Source organism: Oncorhynchus tshawytscha, linkage group LG23 (assembly GCF_018296145.1).
Source record: "Oncorhynchus tshawytscha isolate Ot180627B linkage group LG23, Otsh_v2.0, whole genome shotgun sequence".
Taxonomy (NCBI): Eukaryota; Metazoa; Chordata; class Actinopteri; order Salmoniformes; family Salmonidae; genus Oncorhynchus; species Oncorhynchus tshawytscha.
This window is the reverse complement of record NC_056451.1, coordinates 25,601,800-25,621,799: the sequence shown is the minus strand read 5'-3', so window position 1 is coordinate 25,621,799 and position 20,000 is coordinate 25,601,800. Positions and strand designations below refer to the sequence as shown.

Below are 20,000 nucleotides of genomic sequence, written 5' to 3'. Positions count from 1 at the left end.
CAATGTGATTTTCTGGATTTTTTTCTTCTCATTTGGTCTGTCATAGTTGAAGTGTACCTATGATGAAAATTACAGGCCTCTCTCATCTTTTTAAGTGGGAGAACTTGCACAATTGGTGGCTGACTAAATACTTTTTTGCCTCACTGTAGCTGGTAATAGTTGGTAAATAGGTGGTAATAGCTGATAATAGTTGGTGATAGCTGGTATGATCAAAGTAAGGACTGTGGCCATTTTGGATCTGATGCCATTCCAGTGCAGACCTCATGTCTGTGTCCTAATGCACTACTAAAGGAATAAGGACTGAATGGAATGGAGGGTCCATTACAGGGAAGCTCAGGGTTGATGTTGTGCAGTTGTTTCATGTCAGATGAGAGTGAATGGATGGTATGTTACCATATGTTTCAGTGGAATTATGTAGTCAGCAGTGCTGCCGTAAAGGTCATCACTCAGCAATGCACATGCTGAGTTTATGAGCTCCTTGGAAGATCTGGAAGGTGGAAATGCTGGAAGAGGGAACTCTTTCCTAGACTTTCCCAGTGGACTGATGTTTCTGTTGAAGGATTTCCAAGGAGCATCAAATCAATTGTTATTGGTCACATACACGTGTTTAGCAGATGTTATTGCGGGTGTAGTGAAATGCTTGTGCTTCTAGTTCTTACAATGCAGCAGTATCTAACAAGTAATATCTAATAATTTCACAACATATACCCAATACACACAAACCTAAGTAAAGGAATGGAATTTAGAATATTTCAATATATGGACGAGCAATGTCAGAGTGGCATAGATTAAGATACAGTAGAATAGTATAGAATGCAGTATATATACTACTGTTTCAAAGTTTGGGGTAACTTAGAACTGCCTAGAAGGCCAGCATCCTGGAGTCGCCTCTTCACTGTTGATGTTGAGACTGGTGTTTTGCAGGTACTATTTAATGAAGCTGCCAGTTGAGGACTTGTGAGGCGTCTGTTTCTCAAACAAGACACTCTAATGTACTTGTCCTCTTGCTCAGTCGTGCACCGGGGCCTCCCACTCCTCTTTCTATTCTGGTTAGAGCCAATTGGTGCTGTTCTGTGAAGGGAGTAGTACACAGCATTGTACGAGCTCTTCAGGTTCTTGGACATTTCTCGGATGGAATAGCCTTCATTCCTCAGAACAAGAATAGACTGACGAGTTTCAAAAGAAAGGTCGTTGTTTCTGGCCATTTTGAGCCTGTAATCGAACCCACAAATGCTGATGCTCCAGATACTCAACTAGTCTAAAGAAGGCCAGTTTTATTGCTTCTTTAATCAGAACAAAGGTTTTCCGCTGTGCTAACATAATTGCAAAAGATTTTTCTGATGATCATTTAGCCTTTTAAAATGATAAACTTGGGTTAGCTAACACAACGTGCCATTGGAACACAGGAGTGATGGTTGCTGATAATAGGCCTATGTACGCCTATGTAGATATTCCACAAGAAATCAGCCGTTTCCATCTACAATAGTCATTTACAACATTAACAATGTCTACACTGTATTTCTGATCAATTTGATGTTTTTTTAATGGACAAAAAAAAATGTTTTTCTTTCAAAAACAAGGACATTTCTAATTGGCCCTAAACGTTTGAACGTAGTGTATATATGAGATGAGTAATGCGAGATGTGTAAACATTATTAAAATGACATTATTAAAGTGACTAGTGATCCATTTAATAAAGTGGCCAATGATTTCAAGTCTGTGTATATAGGCAGCAGCCTCTCTGTGTTAGTGATGGCTATTTAACAGTCTGATTGATGGCCTTGAGATAGAAGCTGTTTTTCAGTCTCTTGGTCCCAGCTTTGATGCACCTGTACTGACCTCGCCTTCTGGATGGTAGCGGGGTGAACAGGCAGTGGCTCGGGTGGTTGATGTCCTTGATGATCTTTATGGCCTTCCTGTGACATCGGGTGCTGTAGGTGTCCTGGAGGGCAGGTAGTTTGCGCCCGGTGATGCGTTGGGCATAAGAACAACAGCTTTAGAGTGGGTTCACATGAAGTTAAAGAGAAGAGGTCTGAACTGTGTCTGTGCAGAGAGCTAGTACAGTACAGGCACTTTATCTATGAACACTGGATGTTTGTGGAGATTGTAATTTCTACCCTTCAAATGAATTTGTCATAAGGATACCACTTCATCCCTGAACTAAGGATGACCCCAGTGGTGAAGTAGGTAACAGGAGCTGATGGTGTAGATGTACAGTATACAGTGTTCCTCATGTTCCATTGTGTCAGCAGATCAGGAAGTTGAAATCACCCGAAAAGAACACCTCTCATCTCACCCCATTCCTTCCATCACTGTATTTAATATATAACCTACCTTACACGCATCAACCACTAGCACTGTGCTCACCAACCATGTGTTGGAAACCTGATTCAACTAGATCCATCAAGCCTTTGTTAAGCTGAATCAGGTATATTACAGCTGGCCCTACAAACTCACTGCAGACCCTGCTGCCCAACCCTGCACCAGCCCAGCGATTTAGCTGACGGGATCTCTGAAAATGACAGTAGCCATCACGCCATCTTCACTCAGTCACTGCGGCACAAGCAGCACATTTATAATACATTAAACTGCTCTGACATACAGGCTTTAGAAGGGGGAAGACAGGACAGGACTGGATAGGACAGAATAGGACAGTAGTTGAAGACAGGACAGGACTGGATAGGACAGAATAGGACAGTAGTTGAAGCTGAATGAATGGTGTTAGCTAGCTGCCGTATGTTTGTAGTCCCATCACTACTCCTCTATAAGGCATGCAAGGTAAGTCCCATCCTTGGCCTGGTCATTGTGCAAAGCTCATTTATCCTCATCTCTAAGCTTCCTGATAACAAAGCAGCCAATTAGAGATAAGCCCCAGCCCTCACAGCAATGCTGCAGTGCTCTCTCTCTCTCTCTCTCTCTCTCTCTCTCTGTCTCTCTCTCTGTCTCTCCCTCTCTCTCTCGCTCGCTCTCATGCTCTCTCTCGATCTCTCTCCCTTTCTCTGATCTCTCTCTCTTTACTCTCACTCTGCCCTCTCTCCCTCCCTGCCTCTCTCTCTCTGTTCTCTCTCTCTTCCCACTCTCTCCCTCTGTCATCTCTGCCTCTCTCTCATACTCCCTCTACCTCTGTCTGCTATCTCTCCCTTTACGCTCTCTCTGCCCCCCCTGCTCTGTCTCTCTCTCTGTCTCTCTCTCTCTCTCAACTCTCTCACTCTCTTTCACTTTCTCTCTCTCTCTCCTCTCTTTCTTTCTCTCCTCTCTTTCTTTCTGCGGTGCAGTGGAGCCTTCAGTCCTTTGGTATGGCTTAGAGGTCAAGTATCCTTGATGTCCTTAGAAGTATTGAGTCAAGATGGATGCTCAGAAGCCGTGCAGCAAGCCTGCGGGTGGATGTCACACCTTGCTGTGTTAGGGGCTGAAGGAGTGAGTGTATGGGGTATTATCTGATTCGGCAGGTTGAGAGGATTCCAGATTTGTATTTGTATTTATTTGTACCTTTATTTAACCAGGCAAAATACTAGTAGGTCAGTACAGTCTCTCCCTTAGCTTTTAGTCAAAGCCTCCTAACATCACATTGTGGGCTGCAAATATTCAATATTCAACTGAAACCAATGGAGAGCAAGAGTTTTATGTGCATGGCATCAGACAAGCAACCATTCAACAGCAGTGATATGAGTGTTGATGCTTTAGATTGAATGCTGTTGTGGTGCTGGTTCAAATAGAGAACACTGATCTTTGGGGCAGTACTTAGAGGCAGCCTCTACTGCCCATGTAGGTCAGTGTCACCCTCCAGTACATTTCTTACAGAGTTACCAGGTAAGTGAATGGAAGTGAGTGAAACTCAGGTCATTTTGGCTCTAGCCAGCTGTTTCTATGTTTCAGGAGTAGCCAGTACAGCTGTAGAGTAGTTGCTCCCTAGATACTGGTTTACCCACCTAATGGTTATTGTTAGCATTGGGAGAGAGGGTTAACTGATCCTAGATCTGTACCAATGGGGAACTACTTCCTGGTTTAGAGCCAAAATGGCGTCTGTCAGGGGGTTTAGCTGACACTCTGTGCCCCCATCTCTTTCTTTACAGACAACAACCATGGAAATAAAAGAACTATGAGAAAGAGACAAGCTCACCCCACATCTGTCCTTCTCTCCCTCCTCCGTCTGTGTCTCATCATTCCATCACTCCAACTCTCTCACAATCCATCCATCAGCCAGCACCAGTCGTGTGCTGTCATCACCGTGCGTCCGTCCGTCCATCTGTCTGTCTGCAATAGAGCTACAAGACCCCAGCGGGTAGCTATCTGTCTGCCTGTCTGCCTGTATGGATGGCTCTCTGTGTTGGGGTGTGTGTGGGGGTGAGTTAGTGTGTTCATTCAGTTACTGCATGCTCTTATTCAGAAAGGACCACAGTGAAATTACTATTGAGTGAATATTGGTAGCTGTGGTTCACTCTAAATAAAACCTTTCTTATTAGAACTATACATACATACAGTGGGGAGAACAAGCATTTGATACACTGCCGATTTTGCAGGTTTTCCTACTTACAAAGCATGTAGAGGTCTATAATTTTTTATCATAGGTACACTTCAACAGTGAAAGACGGAATCTAAAACAAAAATCCCCAAAATCATGTTGTATGATTTTTAAGTAATTAATTAGCATTGTATTGCATGACATAAGTATTTGATACATCACAAAAGCAGAAACAGAAACCTTTGTCTGCAATTACAGAGATCATAAGTTTCCTGTAGTTCTTGACCAGGTTTGCACACACTGCAGCAGGGATTTTTGCCCACTCCTCCATACAGACATTCTCCAGATCCTTCAGGTTTCGGGGCTGTCGCTGGGCAATACGGACTATTGGGTTCAGGTCTGGAGACTGGCTAGGCCACTCCAGGACCTTGAGATGCTTCTTCCGGGGCCACTCCTTAGTTGCCCTGGTTGTGAGTTTCGGGTCGTTGTCATGCTGGAAGACCCAGCCACGACCCATCTTCAATGCTCTTACTGAGGGAAGGAGGTTGTTGGCCAAGATCTCGCAATACATCGCCCCATCCATCCTCCCCTCAATACTGTGCAGTCGTCCTGTCCCCTTTCAGAAAAGCATCCCCAAAGAATGTTTCCACCTCCATGCTTCACGGTTGGGATGGTGTTCTTGGGGTTGTACTCATCCTTCTTCCTCCTCCAAACACGGCGAGTGGAGTTCAGACCAAAAAGCTCTATTTTTGTCTCATCCGATGACATGACCTTCTCCCATTCCTCCTCTGGATCATCCAGATGGTCATTGGCAAAACTTCAGACGGTCCTGGACATGTGCTGGCTTGAGCAGGGGGACCTTGCGTGCGCTGCAGGATTTTAATCCATGACGGCATAGTGTGTTACTAATGGTTTTCTTTGAGACTGTGGTCCCAGTTCTCTTCAGGTCATTGGCCAGGTCCTGCCGTGTAGTTCTGGGCTCATCCTTCACCTTCCTCATGATCATTGATGCCCCACGAGGTGAGATCTTGCATGGAACCCCAGACCGAGGGTGATTGACCGTCATCTTGAACTTCTTCCATTTTCTAATAATTGCGCCAACAGTTGTTGCCTTCTCACCAAGCTGCTTGCCTATTGTCCTCTAGCCCATCCCAGCCTTGTGCAGGTCTACAATTTAGCCCTGATGTCCTTACACAGCTCTCTGGTCTTGGCCATTGTGGAGAGGTTGGAGTCTGTTTGATTGAGTGTGTGGACAGGTGTCTTTTATACAGGTAACAAGTTCAAACATGTGTAGTTAATACAGGTAATGAGTGGAGAACAGTAGGGCTTCTTAAAGAAAAACTAACAGGTCTGTGAGAGCCAGAATTCTTACTGGTTGGTAGGTGATCAAATACTTATGCAATAAAATGCAAATTAATTACTTAAAATCATACAATGTGATTTTCTGGATTTTTGTTTTAGAATCCGTCTCTCACAGTTGAAGTGTACCTATGATAAAAATTACAGACCTCTACATGCTTTGTAAGTAGGAAAACCTGCAAAATCGTCAGTGTATCAAATACTTGTTCTCCCCACTGTATATGCTGGTACCCTTTCTACATTAAATATTTTACATTAGTATTTTTCTACCCAGCACCTGATGACAAATCATGCATGTATGTGAGTGTGATACTAATGAGATACTGCATGACCTTAACGGGTCAAGGACATCTGATCTAGAATCAGTTCCTACGGGCAGAGAGTGTGGATGTTTTGTGTTGGGGATGCGTACTGTTCTGTCCTCAGACCTACCTGGGAAGGGTGAACAATGACAGGACAGAACCTGAGGCACAACCAGTCTGCAGTTTCTCTCATGCCTTTTTCTCTTCCTTTTTCTCTCTTGCGCTCTTTTTATATGCTAATATAAACTGCTGTTTCTTTTTCTGATGAATCTCTGTGGAGTGGAGCTGATGCATGTGCTGATGTGTGTGTGTGTGTGTGTGTGTGTGTGTGTGTGTGTGTGTGTGTGTGTGTGTGTGTGTGTGTGTGTGTGTGTGTGTGTGTGTGTGTGTGTGTGTGAGATGAGAGAGAGTGTGTGTATTCTGTTCTAACTCCACCCCTCCCTCTCTCTCTCAGGGGTGAAAAGGGGAGTGTGTTCTCAGATCAACCACTTCCCTGAGGATGCTGACTTTGACCATGATGGGCCAGAGTATGTTCTACGTAAGTCAACATCTGATGGACCTGAAGTGGAGATGCAGGCTTTTGTTCCAGCCCAGCTCTAATATACCTGATTCAATTTAAATCAAATGTTATTAGTCACATGCGCCAAATACAACAGGTGTAGTAGACCTTACATTGAAATGCTTACTGACAAGCCCTTAACCAACAATGCAGTTTTAAGAGAAAAAATAATTAAGATAATATTTACTAAATAAACTAAAGTAAAAAATTATAAAAAGTAGCACAATAAAATAACAATAATGAGGCTATATACAGGGGGTACCAGTACCGAGTCAATGTGCGGGGAAACAGGTTAGTCAAGGTATTTTGTACATGTAGGTAGGGGTAAAGTGACTATGCATAGATAATAAACAGCTAGTAGCAGCAATGTAAATTGATGAATTGTTCAGCAGTCTTATGGCTTGGGGGTAGAAGCTGATAAGGAGCCTTTTGGACCTAGACTTGGTGCTCCAGGACCGCTGCCCTAGTTCACGGGTGTTCCTCCAGGCCACACCTGTGTGTGGGTGTTCCATCCTGCACTATGTGTGCCCGCCCCACAATGCAGCAGGAGAAGACTGTGTACTGTTTACTATGTAGCCTCGGCATTTGGCTGGCATTTACTTTGGCATTTCTGTCCTCTGGCCTATGTCCTAGATGGGAAAGGAGTGGTGGTGGTGTGTGTGTGTGTGTGTGTGTGTGTGTGTGTGTGTTCTGTCCTGGGGGTATCAGAGTTGATGCCTCTTGGGAAAGACGTGATACATTAAACACTCACTAGCTTGGCCACATGGTAATTAATTTGCTCACAGCAGAATAGAGCTGTTTATTTCTCATCTTCTCCCTCTGATTCTATCTGCTACTTTGACCTTTTCTCTTTCCCCTCCCTCTCTCTTTATCACCAACTTCCTCTCTCTTATTCTCTCTCTTTCTCTCTACTTCTCTCTCACTTGTTCTCTCTCACTTCCCCTCACTCTGACTTTATCACCTGCTTCCTCTCTCTTCTTCTTCTCTCTCTCTTCCTCTCTCACTCTCTTCTTCTCAATTACTTGTTCTCTCTCACTTCCCCTCACTCTCCCCGTCTCTCTCCTGTTCCTCTCTCTCTGTAGGTATGGTCAGGGCTTCCAACATCTTCCCTATCCTCAGTGCTATCCTGCTGTTGATGGGAGGGGTGTGTATCGGTCTCAGTCGCTTCTATAAGCACAAGAGGAACATCGTCCTGGGAGCAGGCATTCTCTTTGTGGCTGCAGGTGCACTAACTAACTCCTGTCAGACCTGTCTGTGTGTCTGTGTATGTGATGATCTCTGTGTCTTTAAGTGTCTATCTAAGTCTCTTAGTATGTATACATATGTTTATGTTCTGTTGATGTAAAGTCATGTCTTTCCTCCTGCTCTCCTGTTCTGGATAACATGACAGAGAGAGAGTGTGTGTCTGTGTGTCTGTGTATGTGTCTGTGATTATTTCTGTGTCTTTAAGTGTCTATCTAAGTCTCTTAGTATGTATACATATGTTTATGTTCTGTTGATGTAAAGTCATGTTTTCCTCCTGCTCTCCTGTTCTGGATAACATGACAGAGAGAGAGAGGGTGTGTCTGTGTGTCTGTGTATGTGTCTGTGATTATTTCTGTGTCTTTAAGTGTCTATCTAAGTCTCTTAGTATGTATACATATGTTTATGTTCTGTTGATGTAAAGTCATGTTTTTCCTCCTGCTCTCCTGTTCTGGATAACATGACAGAGAGAGAGAGAGGGTGCGTCTGTGTGTCTGTGTATGTGTCTGTGATTATTTCTGTGTCTTTGTGTCTATCTAAGTCTCTTAGTATGTATACATATGTTTATGTTCTGTTGATGTAAAGTCATGTCTTTCCTCCTGCTCTCCTGTTCTGGATAACATGACAGAGAGAGAGAGAGGGTGCGTCTGTGTGTCTGTGTATGTGTCTGTGATTATTTCTGTGTCTTTGTGTCTATCTAAGTCTCTTAGTATGTATACATATGTTTATGTTCTGTTGATGTAAAGTCATGTTTTTCCTCCTGCTCTCCTGTTCTGGATAACATGACAGTGAGAGAGCATGTGGCGCGTCTGTGTGTCTGTGTGTGTGTGTGTGTGTGTGTGTGTGTGTGTCTCTGTGTTTGTGTGTGTGTGTATATATCCTCATCTGTGTGTGTATGTATATTCTCATCTATGTGCGTGAGTGCATGAGTGTGTGTGTGCATGCGTGCTTGTATATCCTCATCTATCCCCTGTCTCCCCCAGGTCTGAGCAACATCATCGGTGTGATCGTGTACATCTCTGCAGCGCTGGGAGACATCTCCCCTAAGAAGGACGAGGACAAGAAGTGGCAGTACAGCTACGGCTGGTCCTTCTACTTCGGAGGCCTGTCCTTCATCATGGCTGAGATGGTGGGCGTTCTGGCCGTCAACATCTACATCGAAAAGAACAAGGAGCTTCGCTGCCGCTCGCGCACTGACATCTTCAAGGGGACCACGCACGCCATGCTCCGCCTCCCCAGCTACCGCTTCCGCCGTCGCTCCCGCTCCTCATCCCGCTCTACTGACCCCTCACGCTCCCGAGACCCCTCGCCGGTGGGGGGAGGCGGGGGGAAGAACTTTGGCCTGCCCCCCTCGGCCATGCTCTCCCAGGGGCCCATGTCTGTGGCCACGCTGCCCAACCCTCACTCTCGCTCCCACACCACCCTGGCGGGGGGCGACATCTCCCTCTACACTCTGTCCCGCGACCCCAAGCTGGCTGGCCTGCCACCCATGTACGGCACCGTGGACCGCGCCACCCTCTACCAGCTCCACAACTGCTTCCCCAAGGACGGTGGAGGAGGGGGAGGAGGGGGTGTGATGATGAGCGGCACACTGCCCTCTCTGAAGTCCCACAACCCCTCGCTGTCCCAGAATTCCTCCAACTCCAACGCACCCATGGGCAACTCGGTGGGCTCGGGGCCCCCACCCTTCTCCTCGTCCACGGTGGAGAGAGAACGAGGGATGGGAACGCTGGACAGGCTAAAGGGAGATAGAGAGAGCAACTCCAATACGCTCAACAGGAAGACAACACCCGTGTAGAGAGGAGGGGGGGAGAGGGAGGGAACAGGGAAGGAAGAGAGAGAGATATAGAGGAGGGGATTGGGATAAAGGAGTATTAAATGGTATTGAGATAAAGGAATGGAGAGGAGAGAGAATCTTTTTCACTGTTATAATTAGTCTATAGTATCTCACTGAGAAACAAAAGGAAACAAGTAATAACAGAACATGATAATTACAACAATAATGAACTTTCACAACAAAACTATTTTACTATTCCAACGCACTAGAAATAATTTATTTTGTTAATGATCCAACGCGATGAACCTTGGGCTACTATTTTAAACAATCCACTTTCTTTAGTGCAATACTAACTCTGATTTAACAAGATCATATTTGACGTCAATATTGTTGTTGTGATTATTATTAGCGTTATTACGAGCTAGCTCTGTTTGCAATGCTATCGTTTTAGAATGATGATATGATTTGTATAATTTTCACTCTGATTTTGGATCCTGACGACGTTTACTGTGAATTTCTTAAACACAGATACGCTGGTATGATCAGTGGGCTGTGTAACTGTGTCATTGGTGTCAAGCATGAGTGTCTACAACGTATGAGAAGACGAGTGTGTATTATGATTTAATTATTATCTAATAATAATAATGATATATAATATATAATGTATTATTATTACTATTACTATTATTACAACTTGTTCTTTGGTGGAGTTCAGTTAATTTATTTTTACCTCTATTTTGATTTTATACCCCTTGGTTCTAACACACAGTTAAGTTGTGTGAATACTGTACATTGTCTTCCAATATTGTAACTGAAGGCTACAATAAGTGAGTGACTGAGGCAACTGAGCAACTTCAGTGTTATTCTGAGTCTGTTTTCTATGGGCCTATGTTAGTCTGAGTTCCATTCTAATCAATGTTAGCAGTAGTCGTAGCTGTAGTCGTGTTGAAGATGTTTGTTTTCTGGGCATTAACAGAAACCTCTGTCTTGAGGAGAGAAGAAGAGAAACTGATATATTTGTACAGAGAAAACAGGTGAATCTTGTCACCTGGAAAAAAGAAGAGAAACATTTATTCATTATTTTCTACAAGCGAGAGACCCAAAATTATTCTTTAGAACAGACACAACAGACATGCTATCCATCCATTATTAAAATTAAATTGACAATGAAAAATGTCAATGAAATAAATGTGTGGATGGAGGTGGGGGGTTAAAATACACTATAGAGAACTTTTGAAATGAAACATGTACATTGTAATTAACGCATAACTATATTTGCAAACTCTATAAATACTTTCTTTAGGACCTCTGGTATGAAAACAGGGTGTGTATTTTGGGAAAGGGAGGGTGATGTGTTTTTGATCCTCTGTATGGTTCAGGCTACCCCCCAGTTCTCATGGGGTGCGCTGCCTCTCCCCACCCTGCCCTGCCCTGCCCCACCCTAGCTTGGCCCCGCCCTGCCCGTTTTGGGCATGTCTTCTCCTCTGTCACATGACCCATGACAGAATCACTATGGAGACGAACATCCAAACCCCACCCCCAAAGAAAAAACTCTCACTGTGCTTCCCACGTGACCCTTGAACCTTGAACTTTGACCCCTTCTGTTTATGTTGATGAGAGTGTATACAGGTGTAAACACTCTCCTGCACCTCATTTATTGTGTGATGGCAGAACTGGGATGGACACTATTGGACACCACGCTACATTACAGACTGGGGAAAGGAAATGAAACCACCTGACGCTTCCACATTCTTTTGGATTTTATTTTCTTCTTTTTATTTCATTTGAGAGAAAAAATAATAATGTGACAAAACTGCACACAGATAGCATTTATGTGGGCAATATGAATACTATGTAGTTGAGAATAGATATATCTAGACAAAATGATTATGGTTTATCTAAATGTGTGATAAACTCAAACACTGTATTGCACGAAGTTTATAAAAAAAACAATAACAGACCGATTTACAGACTGATGATTTTTTTCTTTAAAGGAGTGACAGCATGAGATGATCAAGGGATGGAGAGAGAGAGAGATGGAGGGAATGACAGAGAGAGAAAGAATAGAAAAAGTGAGAGTTGGCGGGAATGACAGACAGAGAGAGACTTGACACAACTTTAGACCAAAGGTATGAAAACATTTATTTGCACTATCCTGTTAATGAATGTGACCACAATATTTTATTTATTTACATTATTTAACCAGGAATTTGTATTATTATTATTTTTTATTTAACCTTTATTTAACTAGGCAAGCCAGTTAAAGAACACATTTTTATTTACAATGACAGCCTACACTGGTCAAACCCGGACGACGCTGGGCCAATTGTGCGCCGCCCTATGGGAATCCGAATCACGGCCGGTTGTGATCCAGCCTGGAAAGAGGTGGTGATACTACATTTGTCAGCCAAAATCTCAAAATTTATTTTCACACTCTGAGGTGTGAGGTGTACACTCTGAGGTGTGAGGTGTACACTCTGAGGTGTACACCTGGTACAAGCCAGAAGTGCTTCTATTGCTCTCGTCAAATAGGCTGTGCAGAACCATTAAACAGCTATATATACTATCTGAACACCGTGTCATGTGTCAGCACTGGTTTCAGTTTCTGCTCAATGGGAGCGGTGGAGGGCTAGAGTGTATGTGTGTTGGTGGTCTCTGTACCCCCCTTGGACAATTAGGGCAGAGGGGGTCCAAAAGGAAGGGAACAGACATGGAAGGAAGTTCTAGGACCCTTCTGACCTAGTACACCACCTCTGGGCCAATGGGGTGAGGGCAACGGAGGTGGGGGGGGCTTGGGAAGAGGTGCTCCCCTAGAGACAGGAGAGAAAGTGGGGTTGGGAGATGTGGGGGTGCAGGTGCACGTCGGGGTAAGGGTGAGGGTAGGGGTGAGGTACATAGTTTACATTCATGGATAAGGTTTCTCAGGGATGAGCAATGTACTAATTTTAGAGGGAGAGAGTTGGGGGGGTTGGTACGTCTGTTGGTAAGGGTTAAAAAACGGGTTGCATTTAAGTTCGAAGGGAGAAAAGGACTCGTAGACAAGACAAAGTACGAGAGCATTTCTTATGTCAAGTCTATTTATTTCAAAAGCAAACCCAGTGAGACATACATATGATCATAGGACCATTTATGCACAATGTGCATTTCCCCAAACAAACATGTAGGTAGAGAAAGACAAGGTGGGCTTTATTATGACAAATAAAACACATGATGAAAAAAGGGTTTGAATAAGCTAAAAACTAAAAACACCCCCCTAAGCTTGAACAAAAGGCTACAGTGTGCAGGTATAAATCAAATACAAACACATATTTTATATACAGAGCTGTGCTTGTAAAGTGAGTCTATACAATACACTCTCAAATATAAATCTTTATCTTCCATACATACATTAAATCATTCACACATTCTTACGTAAAAACAGCATTCATTCATGTGGACAATGTGTAGATAATAAATAGATCATATATTATTTATAGGTATTAAGTGTAAGACGTCATAATCATTCATAATAGATTAATAGTGACAACCTGCAAGGCGTTTCATGTAGCAGTGATGGCAATGCCACTTCCTGGAAACAATATAGCATCTCCTCCCTTAGCAACGGTAGTGACCTACATGTTACCATGGTTACCATGTTACCATTTCATTGGCTAAGTAACACTATCAATAAGTAATGGTTAGTACATAGTTCATAGTACAGACAGGATGCTGCACCCCACTGCTGGGTCTTTATCTACAACTACAGTGTGGTTGGCGTTGTGTTTAAAGAACTAGTTCAATAACTAAATGACATATTGGTTTCCTTACCCTGTTAACAGTCAATGGACACGTTAAGACATCAATCCATGCTTTGGTTTTGTTTAACCCAGCATTACCCCCCTGGTAAAGACCGGGTTCTGCTTAGAAACATTGCTTGTTCTTTGGTAGGTCATCAGAAACTTCTAAAAGCTATAGGTTGGTCATGATGCCAAAACGTGGAGAAGTTGTGGTCTACGTAGTGTTTTCTGGTAAGGTCGCAGGCTTTAGGGCAGGCTTGTAAAGTTCTAGGCACAGTTAGTGAGCATCATTGTTATTGCATTAAGTAAACACTGTGTCGACCTACAAGTTAGTCAGTCTTTCAGTCTAGTTTGACAATATAACTGACAATATAAACAGGGGTCTCCAACTCAACCCCTGGGTGGCATCAGTGTCTACTGGTTGTAATTGTTCTGATCAGTGTCTGATTTATACTTGACAACTAAAGCCAGTAGACAGTGCTTCCCTCGAGGACTGGAGTTTGATTGCGATCCTGATATAAAACTCAATTTTATCCCCACAGCTTTTGGGCCTCCCATTTTGCTAGGTAGTGCTGCTGTTGCGTTGAGGCAGACATTTTTCCCATGGGCTATAAGGGAGGGAGAGGATCAGGAAAAGGATCCCCCCCATGATGAGGATGGCCCCAGCGAAGCCCACACAGGCAACGGACCAGGAGAGCTCGTGGTGGAGTGGTATGGAGTGGTCAGATGACAACAGGGCCAGCACTGACTGGTGAAACACCAGTATAGACAGCAGGACCAGTAGACCTGAGGGAGGGAGGGAGGGAGGGAGTAGGAAGGTGCGACGGAGAGGAGGTGTGAGGGGAGAGAGAGTGAGAAAGAGAGAGCTATACAAATTGATGGAAAGTGGTGTTGAGGGAAAAACATACAACATTATAAAATCCATGTACACAAGCAACAAATGTGCAGTTAAAATTGGCAAAAAACACATTTCTTTCCACAGGGCTGGGGGGTGAGACAGGGATGCAGCTTAATCCCGACCATCTTCAACATATACATCAAAGAATTGATGAGAACAGTCTGCAGCACCCGGCCTCACCCTACTAGAATCTGAAGTCAAATGTCTACTGTTTGCTGATGATCTGGTGCTTCTGTCCCCAACCAAATCATGAGAAAACAAAAAGATAATTACGTGACACATTGGAAAGAATTTACAAAAACATCGAGCAAACTGGAATGGTATTTGGCACTAAACAGAGAGTACACAGTGGCAGAATACCTGACCACTATTACTGACCCAAAAATAAGGAAATCTTTGACAATGTACAGACTCAGTGAGCATAGCCTTGCTATTGAGAGAGGGTACCGTAGGCAGACCTGGCTCTGAAGAGAAGACAGACAATGTGCACACTGCCCACAAAATGAGGTGGAAACTGAGCTGCACTTCCTGACCTGCCAAATGTATGACAATTTTAAAGACACATGTTTCCCTCAGATTACACAGACCCACAAAGAATTTGAAAAACAAATGCAATTTTGATAAACTCCCATATCTATTGCGTGAAATACCACAGTGAGCCATCACAGCAGCAAGATTTGTGAACTGTTGCCACAAGAAAGGGCAACCAGTGAAGAACAAACACTATTGTAAATACGACCTATATTTATGTGTATTCATTTTCCATTTTGTATTTTGCACATAATTACAATACTGTACAGTCGTGGCCAAAAGTTTTGAGAATGACACATTCATTTTCACAAAGTCTGCTACCTCAGTTTGTATGATGGCAATTTGCATATACTCCAGAATGTTATGAAGAGTGATCAGATGAATTGCAATTAATTGCAAAGTCCCTCTTTGCCATGCAAATGAACTGAATCCTAAAAAACAAACATTTCCACTGCATTTGAGCCCTGCCACAAAAGGACCAGCTGACATCATGTCAGTGATTCTCTCGTTAACACAGGTGCGAGTGTTGACGAGGACAAGGCTGGAGATCACTCTGTCATGCTGATTGAGTTCGAATAACAGACTGGAAGTTTCAAAAGGAGGGTGGTGCTTGGAATCATTGTTCTTCCTCTGTCAAACATGGTTACCTGCAAGGAAACACATGCCGTCATCATTGCTTTGCACAAAAAGGGCTTCACAGGCAAGGATATTGCTGCCAGTAAGATTGCACCTAAATCAACCATTTATCGGATAATCAAGAACTTCAAGGAGATCAGTTCAATTGTTGTGAAGAAGGCTTCAGGGCGCCCAAGAAAGTCCAGCAAGCGCCAGTACCGTCTCCTAAAGTTGATTCAGCTGCGGGATCGGGGCACCACCAGTACAGAGCTTGCTCAGGAATGGCAGCAGGCAGGTGTGAGTGCATCTGCATGCACAGTGAGGCAAAGACTTTTGGAGGATGGCCTGGTGTCAGGAAGGGCAGCAAAGAAGTCACTTCTCTCCAGGAAAAACATCAGGGACAGAGTGATATTCTGCAAAAGGTACAGGGATTGGACTGCTGAGGACTGGGGTAAAGTCATTATCTCTGATGAATCTCCTTTCCGATTGTTTGGGGCACCTGGAAAAAAGCTTGTCCGGAGAAGACAAGGTGAGCTCTACCATCAGTCCTGTGTCATGACAACAGTAAAACATCCTGAGACCATTCATGTGTGGGGTTGCTTCTCAGCCAAGGGAGTGGGCTCACTCACAATTTTGCCTAAGAACACAGCCATGAATAAAGAATGGTACCAACACATCCTCCGAGAGCAACTTCTCCCAACCATCCAGGAGCAGTTTGGTGACGAACAATGCCTTTTCCAGCATGATGGAGCACCTTGCCATAAGGCAAAAGTGATAACTAAGTGACTCGGGGAACAAAACATTGATATTTTGGGTCTATGGCCAGGGTCCATCAATCCTCAAGAGGCGGGTCGACTAACAAAAACCCACAAATTCTGACAAACTCCAAGCATTGATTATGCAAGAATGGGCTGCCATCAGTCGGGATGTGGCCCAGAAGTTAATTGACAGCATGCCAGGGCAGATTGCAGAGGTCTTGAAAAAGAAGGGTCAGCACTGCAAATATTGACTCTTTGCATCAACTTCATGTAATTGTCAATAAAAGCCTTACGAAATGCTTGTAATTACACTTCAGTATTCCATAGTAACATCTGACAAAAATATCTAAAGACACTGAGGTAGCAGACTTTTGGCCACGACTGTATATAGACATAATAAGACATTTGAAATGTCTTTATTCTGTTGGAACTTTTGCGAGCGTAATGTTTACTGTACATTTTTGATTGTTTATTTCCCTACAGGGAGGTCTAAGTCTACACCCAGAATAGTGGCTGCTCTCTTTGTAGTCTATTTCCCCTTACCTGATAGGATGAAGCAGAAGGAGGCGGGCTTGAGGAAGAAGGGCACTCCTTTACTGAGGGACATGGTGATACAGATTGCTCCCATCACCATCATAGACAGAGCTATCATTGCTAGGATAGCAGCCGCTATGTTCAGGTCTGGGGGAGGTGGGAGAGAGAGGCGGGGGAGAAGGGGAGGTGAAAGAGACCGAATGAGAGGAGGAGGAGAGAGGGATGGAGAGGAAGTGAATAGAGGGAGAAGTGGTTAGAGAAAGAGTGAAGAGGTGTTGGAGAGGAAGACAGGGGAGAATGAGGGAGGGCAGAGTTACACCTCAGTGAGCATTGTGCATCTGAGAGTGACATCACAGGGGATAAATACAGCACTGTGAGAAAGAGAGAGAGGGGAGAGGGAGAGAAGGAGGAGGAGAGAGGGAGAAAAGGTGAGAGGGAGAGAGTGAGAGAAGGATGGGGAGAGAGGGAGAGAAGGAGGAGGAGAGAGGGAGAGAAAGAGAGGGAGAGAGGGAGAAAAGGAGGAGGAGGCGGCAGAGGCGAGACTTAAGATGCTGACTTACTCTTGTGGGTTGTCTTCATAAATATGACTGCGTTGTCTCCATTGGTAAAGAATTTGAAGTAAGTGCAGTTGGATTCTGAGAAGAGAAACAGAGAGGGAACATCACACACACAGTATATTGCTGGTCCCTGTGCATCCATCCCCTCTGTCCTCCTAGACATGAAGACACATTTTATCTCTTGTGTGGTGGGAGCACCAAGAGAAACACTGCTCACTGCTCTACACAGTCCCACATCCACAGCACATCCACAGCACATCCACAGCACATCCACAGCACATATGGTGCCACGAGAGGTGAGAGCGAGGGGGGATGGAAGAGAGGGAGAAGGACAGATAGAAAGAGGGGGCAGGTGGAGGGGAAGGAGAGAAAGCAAGACATTTGTAGGGAGGAAGAGACAGAGAAGGAGAGAAGGAGAGAGCGAGAGAGCGCAGAGAACATGAGAAAGAGGGGGAAGGAGAGTTAGGGAGGGATAGAGTGGGCAGATGGAGGGAGGGGTGGGAACAAAGAGAAAGAGGGAAACAGATGGAGAGGGAGGTGAACGAGATGAAAGAAGGAAAAGGGAGAGGATCACAGGGGCTTGGTTAATACTGCATTAGATAGATACTCTTCCTCTCTGTCTTTCATATATATTTTCTCGTCCTCTGCTGCTCTTCCTCTCTCTCTCTGTCTTTTATATATATTTTCTCGTCCTCTGCTGCTCTTCCTCTCTCTCTCTCTCTTTTATATATATTCTCTCGTCCTCTGCTGCTCTTCCTCTCTCTCTGTCTTTTATATATATTTTCTCATCCTCTGCTGCTCTTCCTCTCTCTCTCTCTCTTTTATATATATTCTCTCGTCCTCTGCTGCTCTTCCTCTCACTCTCTGTGTCTTATATATATTTTCTCATCCTCTGCTGCTCGTCTTCTCTCTCTCTCTCCTCTCTCTCCCTCTCTCTCTCTGTCTTTTGTATATATTTTCTCGTCCTCTGCTGCTCGTCCTCTCTCTCTCTCTGTCTTTTATATATATTTTCTCGTCCTCTGCTGCTCGTCCTCTCTTTCTCTCTCTGTCTTTTATATCTATTTTCTCGTCCTCTGCTGCTCGTCCTCTCTCTCTCTCTCTGTCTTTTATATATATTTTCCCGTCCTCTGCTGCTCTTCCTCTCTCTCTCTGTGTCTTATATATATTTTCTCATCCTCTGCTGCTCGTCTCTCTGTCTCTCTCTCTGTCTTTATATATATTCTCTCGTCCTCTCTCTCTCTCTCTCTGTCTTTTGTATATATTCTCTCGTCCTCTGCTGCTCGTCCTCTCTCTCTGTCTTTGTGTATATTCTCTCGTCCTCTGCTGCTCGTCCTCTCTCTCTCTGTCTTTTATATATATTTTCTCGTCCTCTGCTGCTCGTCCTCTCTCTCTCTCTCTCTCTGTCTTTTATATATATTTTCTCGTCCTCTGCTATTCGTCCTCTCTCTCTCTCTTAATGTATATTCTCTCGTCCTCTGCTGCTCGTCCTCTCTCTCTCTGTCTTTTATATATATTTTCTCGTCCTCTGCTGCTCTTCCTCTCTCTCTCTGTCTTTTATATATATTTTCTCATCCTCTGCTGCTCGTCTTCTCTCTCTGTCTTTATATATATTTTCTCGTCCTCTGCTGCTCATCCTCTTTCTCACTCTCTCTGTCTTTTATATATATTTTCTCGTCCTCTGCTGCTTATCCTCTCTCTCTCTCTCTTTTATATATATTCTCTCGTCCTCTGCTGCTCTTCCTCTCACTCTCTTTCTCTCTCTCTCTGTCTTTTGTATATATTCTCTCGTCCTCTGCTGCTCGTCCTCTCTCTCTCTGTCTGTCTTTTATATATATTTTCTCGTCCTCTGCTGCTCGTCCTCTCTTTCTCTCTCTGTCTTTTATATCTATTTTCTCGTCCTCTGCTGCTCTTCCTCTCTCTCTCTGTGTCTTATATATATTTTCTCATCCTCTGCTGCTCGTCTTCTCTCTCTCTCTCCCTCTCTCTCCCTCTCTCTCTCTCTCTGTCTTTTGTATATATTTTCTCATCCTCTGCTGCTTGTCCTCTCTCTCTCTCTCTCTTTTTTATATATTCTCTCGTCCTCTGCTGCTCTTCCTCTCTCTCTCTCTTTCTCTCTCTCTCTGTCTTTATATATATTCTTCCGTCCTCTGCTGCTCGTCCTCTTTCTCACTCTCTCTGTCTTTTATATATATTTTCTCATCCTCTGCTGCTCGTCCTCTCTCTCTCTTTTATGTATATTCTCTCGTCTGCTCGTCCTTTCTCTCTTTTATATATACTCTTGTCCTCTGCTGCTCTTCCTCTCTCTCTCTTTCTCTCTCTCTGTCTTTTATATATATTTTCTCAACCCCTACTGCTCGTCCTCTCTCTCTCTCTCTCTCTATCTTTTATATATATTTTCTCAACCCCTACTCTCGTCCTCTCTGTCTTTTGTATGTATTTTCTCGTCCTCTGCTGCTCTTCTCTCTCTCTCTCTCTCTCTCTCTCTCTTTCTATCTGTGTCTTTGGATATATTTTCTCGTCCTCTGCTGCTGTCTCTCTCTCTCTCTCTCTCTCTCTCTCTCTTTGTCTTTTATATATATTCTCTCGTCCTCTGCTGCTTCTTCTCTCTTTCTCTCTTTCTTTGTTTCCTC

At 43.9% G+C, this 20,000-nt stretch overlaps 2 protein-coding genes across 3 annotated transcripts in view; one reads left to right on the top strand and one right to left on the bottom strand.

The window, feature by feature from the left end:
• Positions 1-11,665, top strand: part of cacng8b (calcium channel, voltage-dependent, gamma subunit 8b) — a 47,209-nt gene extending 35,544 nt beyond the window's left edge. For both annotated transcript variants that reach the window (XM_042305027.1, XM_042305026.1), the window contains exons 4-6: positions 6,578-6,661; positions 7,765-7,905; positions 8,908-11,665. In XM_042305027.1, coding sequence (XP_042160961.1) covers positions 6,578-6,661; positions 7,765-7,905; positions 8,908-9,722 — 1,040 coding nt within the window. In that variant the 3' untranslated portion in view covers positions 9,723-11,665. The remainder of the gene's footprint in view (positions 1-6,577; positions 6,662-7,764; positions 7,906-8,907) is intronic.
• Positions 11,666-12,747: 1,082 nt separating this feature from the next.
• The window catches only part of cacng6b (calcium channel, voltage-dependent, gamma subunit 6b), a 20,451-nt gene continuing 13,198 nt past the window's right edge, over positions 12,748-20,000 (bottom strand). The window contains exons 3-5 of the mRNA XM_024416494.2: positions 17,374-17,448; positions 16,823-16,960; positions 12,748-14,263 (exon numbers count right to left, since the gene is read on the bottom strand). Coding sequence (XP_024272262.2) covers positions 14,040-14,263; positions 16,823-16,960; positions 17,374-17,448 — 437 coding nt within the window. The 3' untranslated portion in view covers positions 12,748-14,039. The remainder of the gene's footprint in view (positions 14,264-16,822; positions 16,961-17,373; positions 17,449-20,000) is intronic.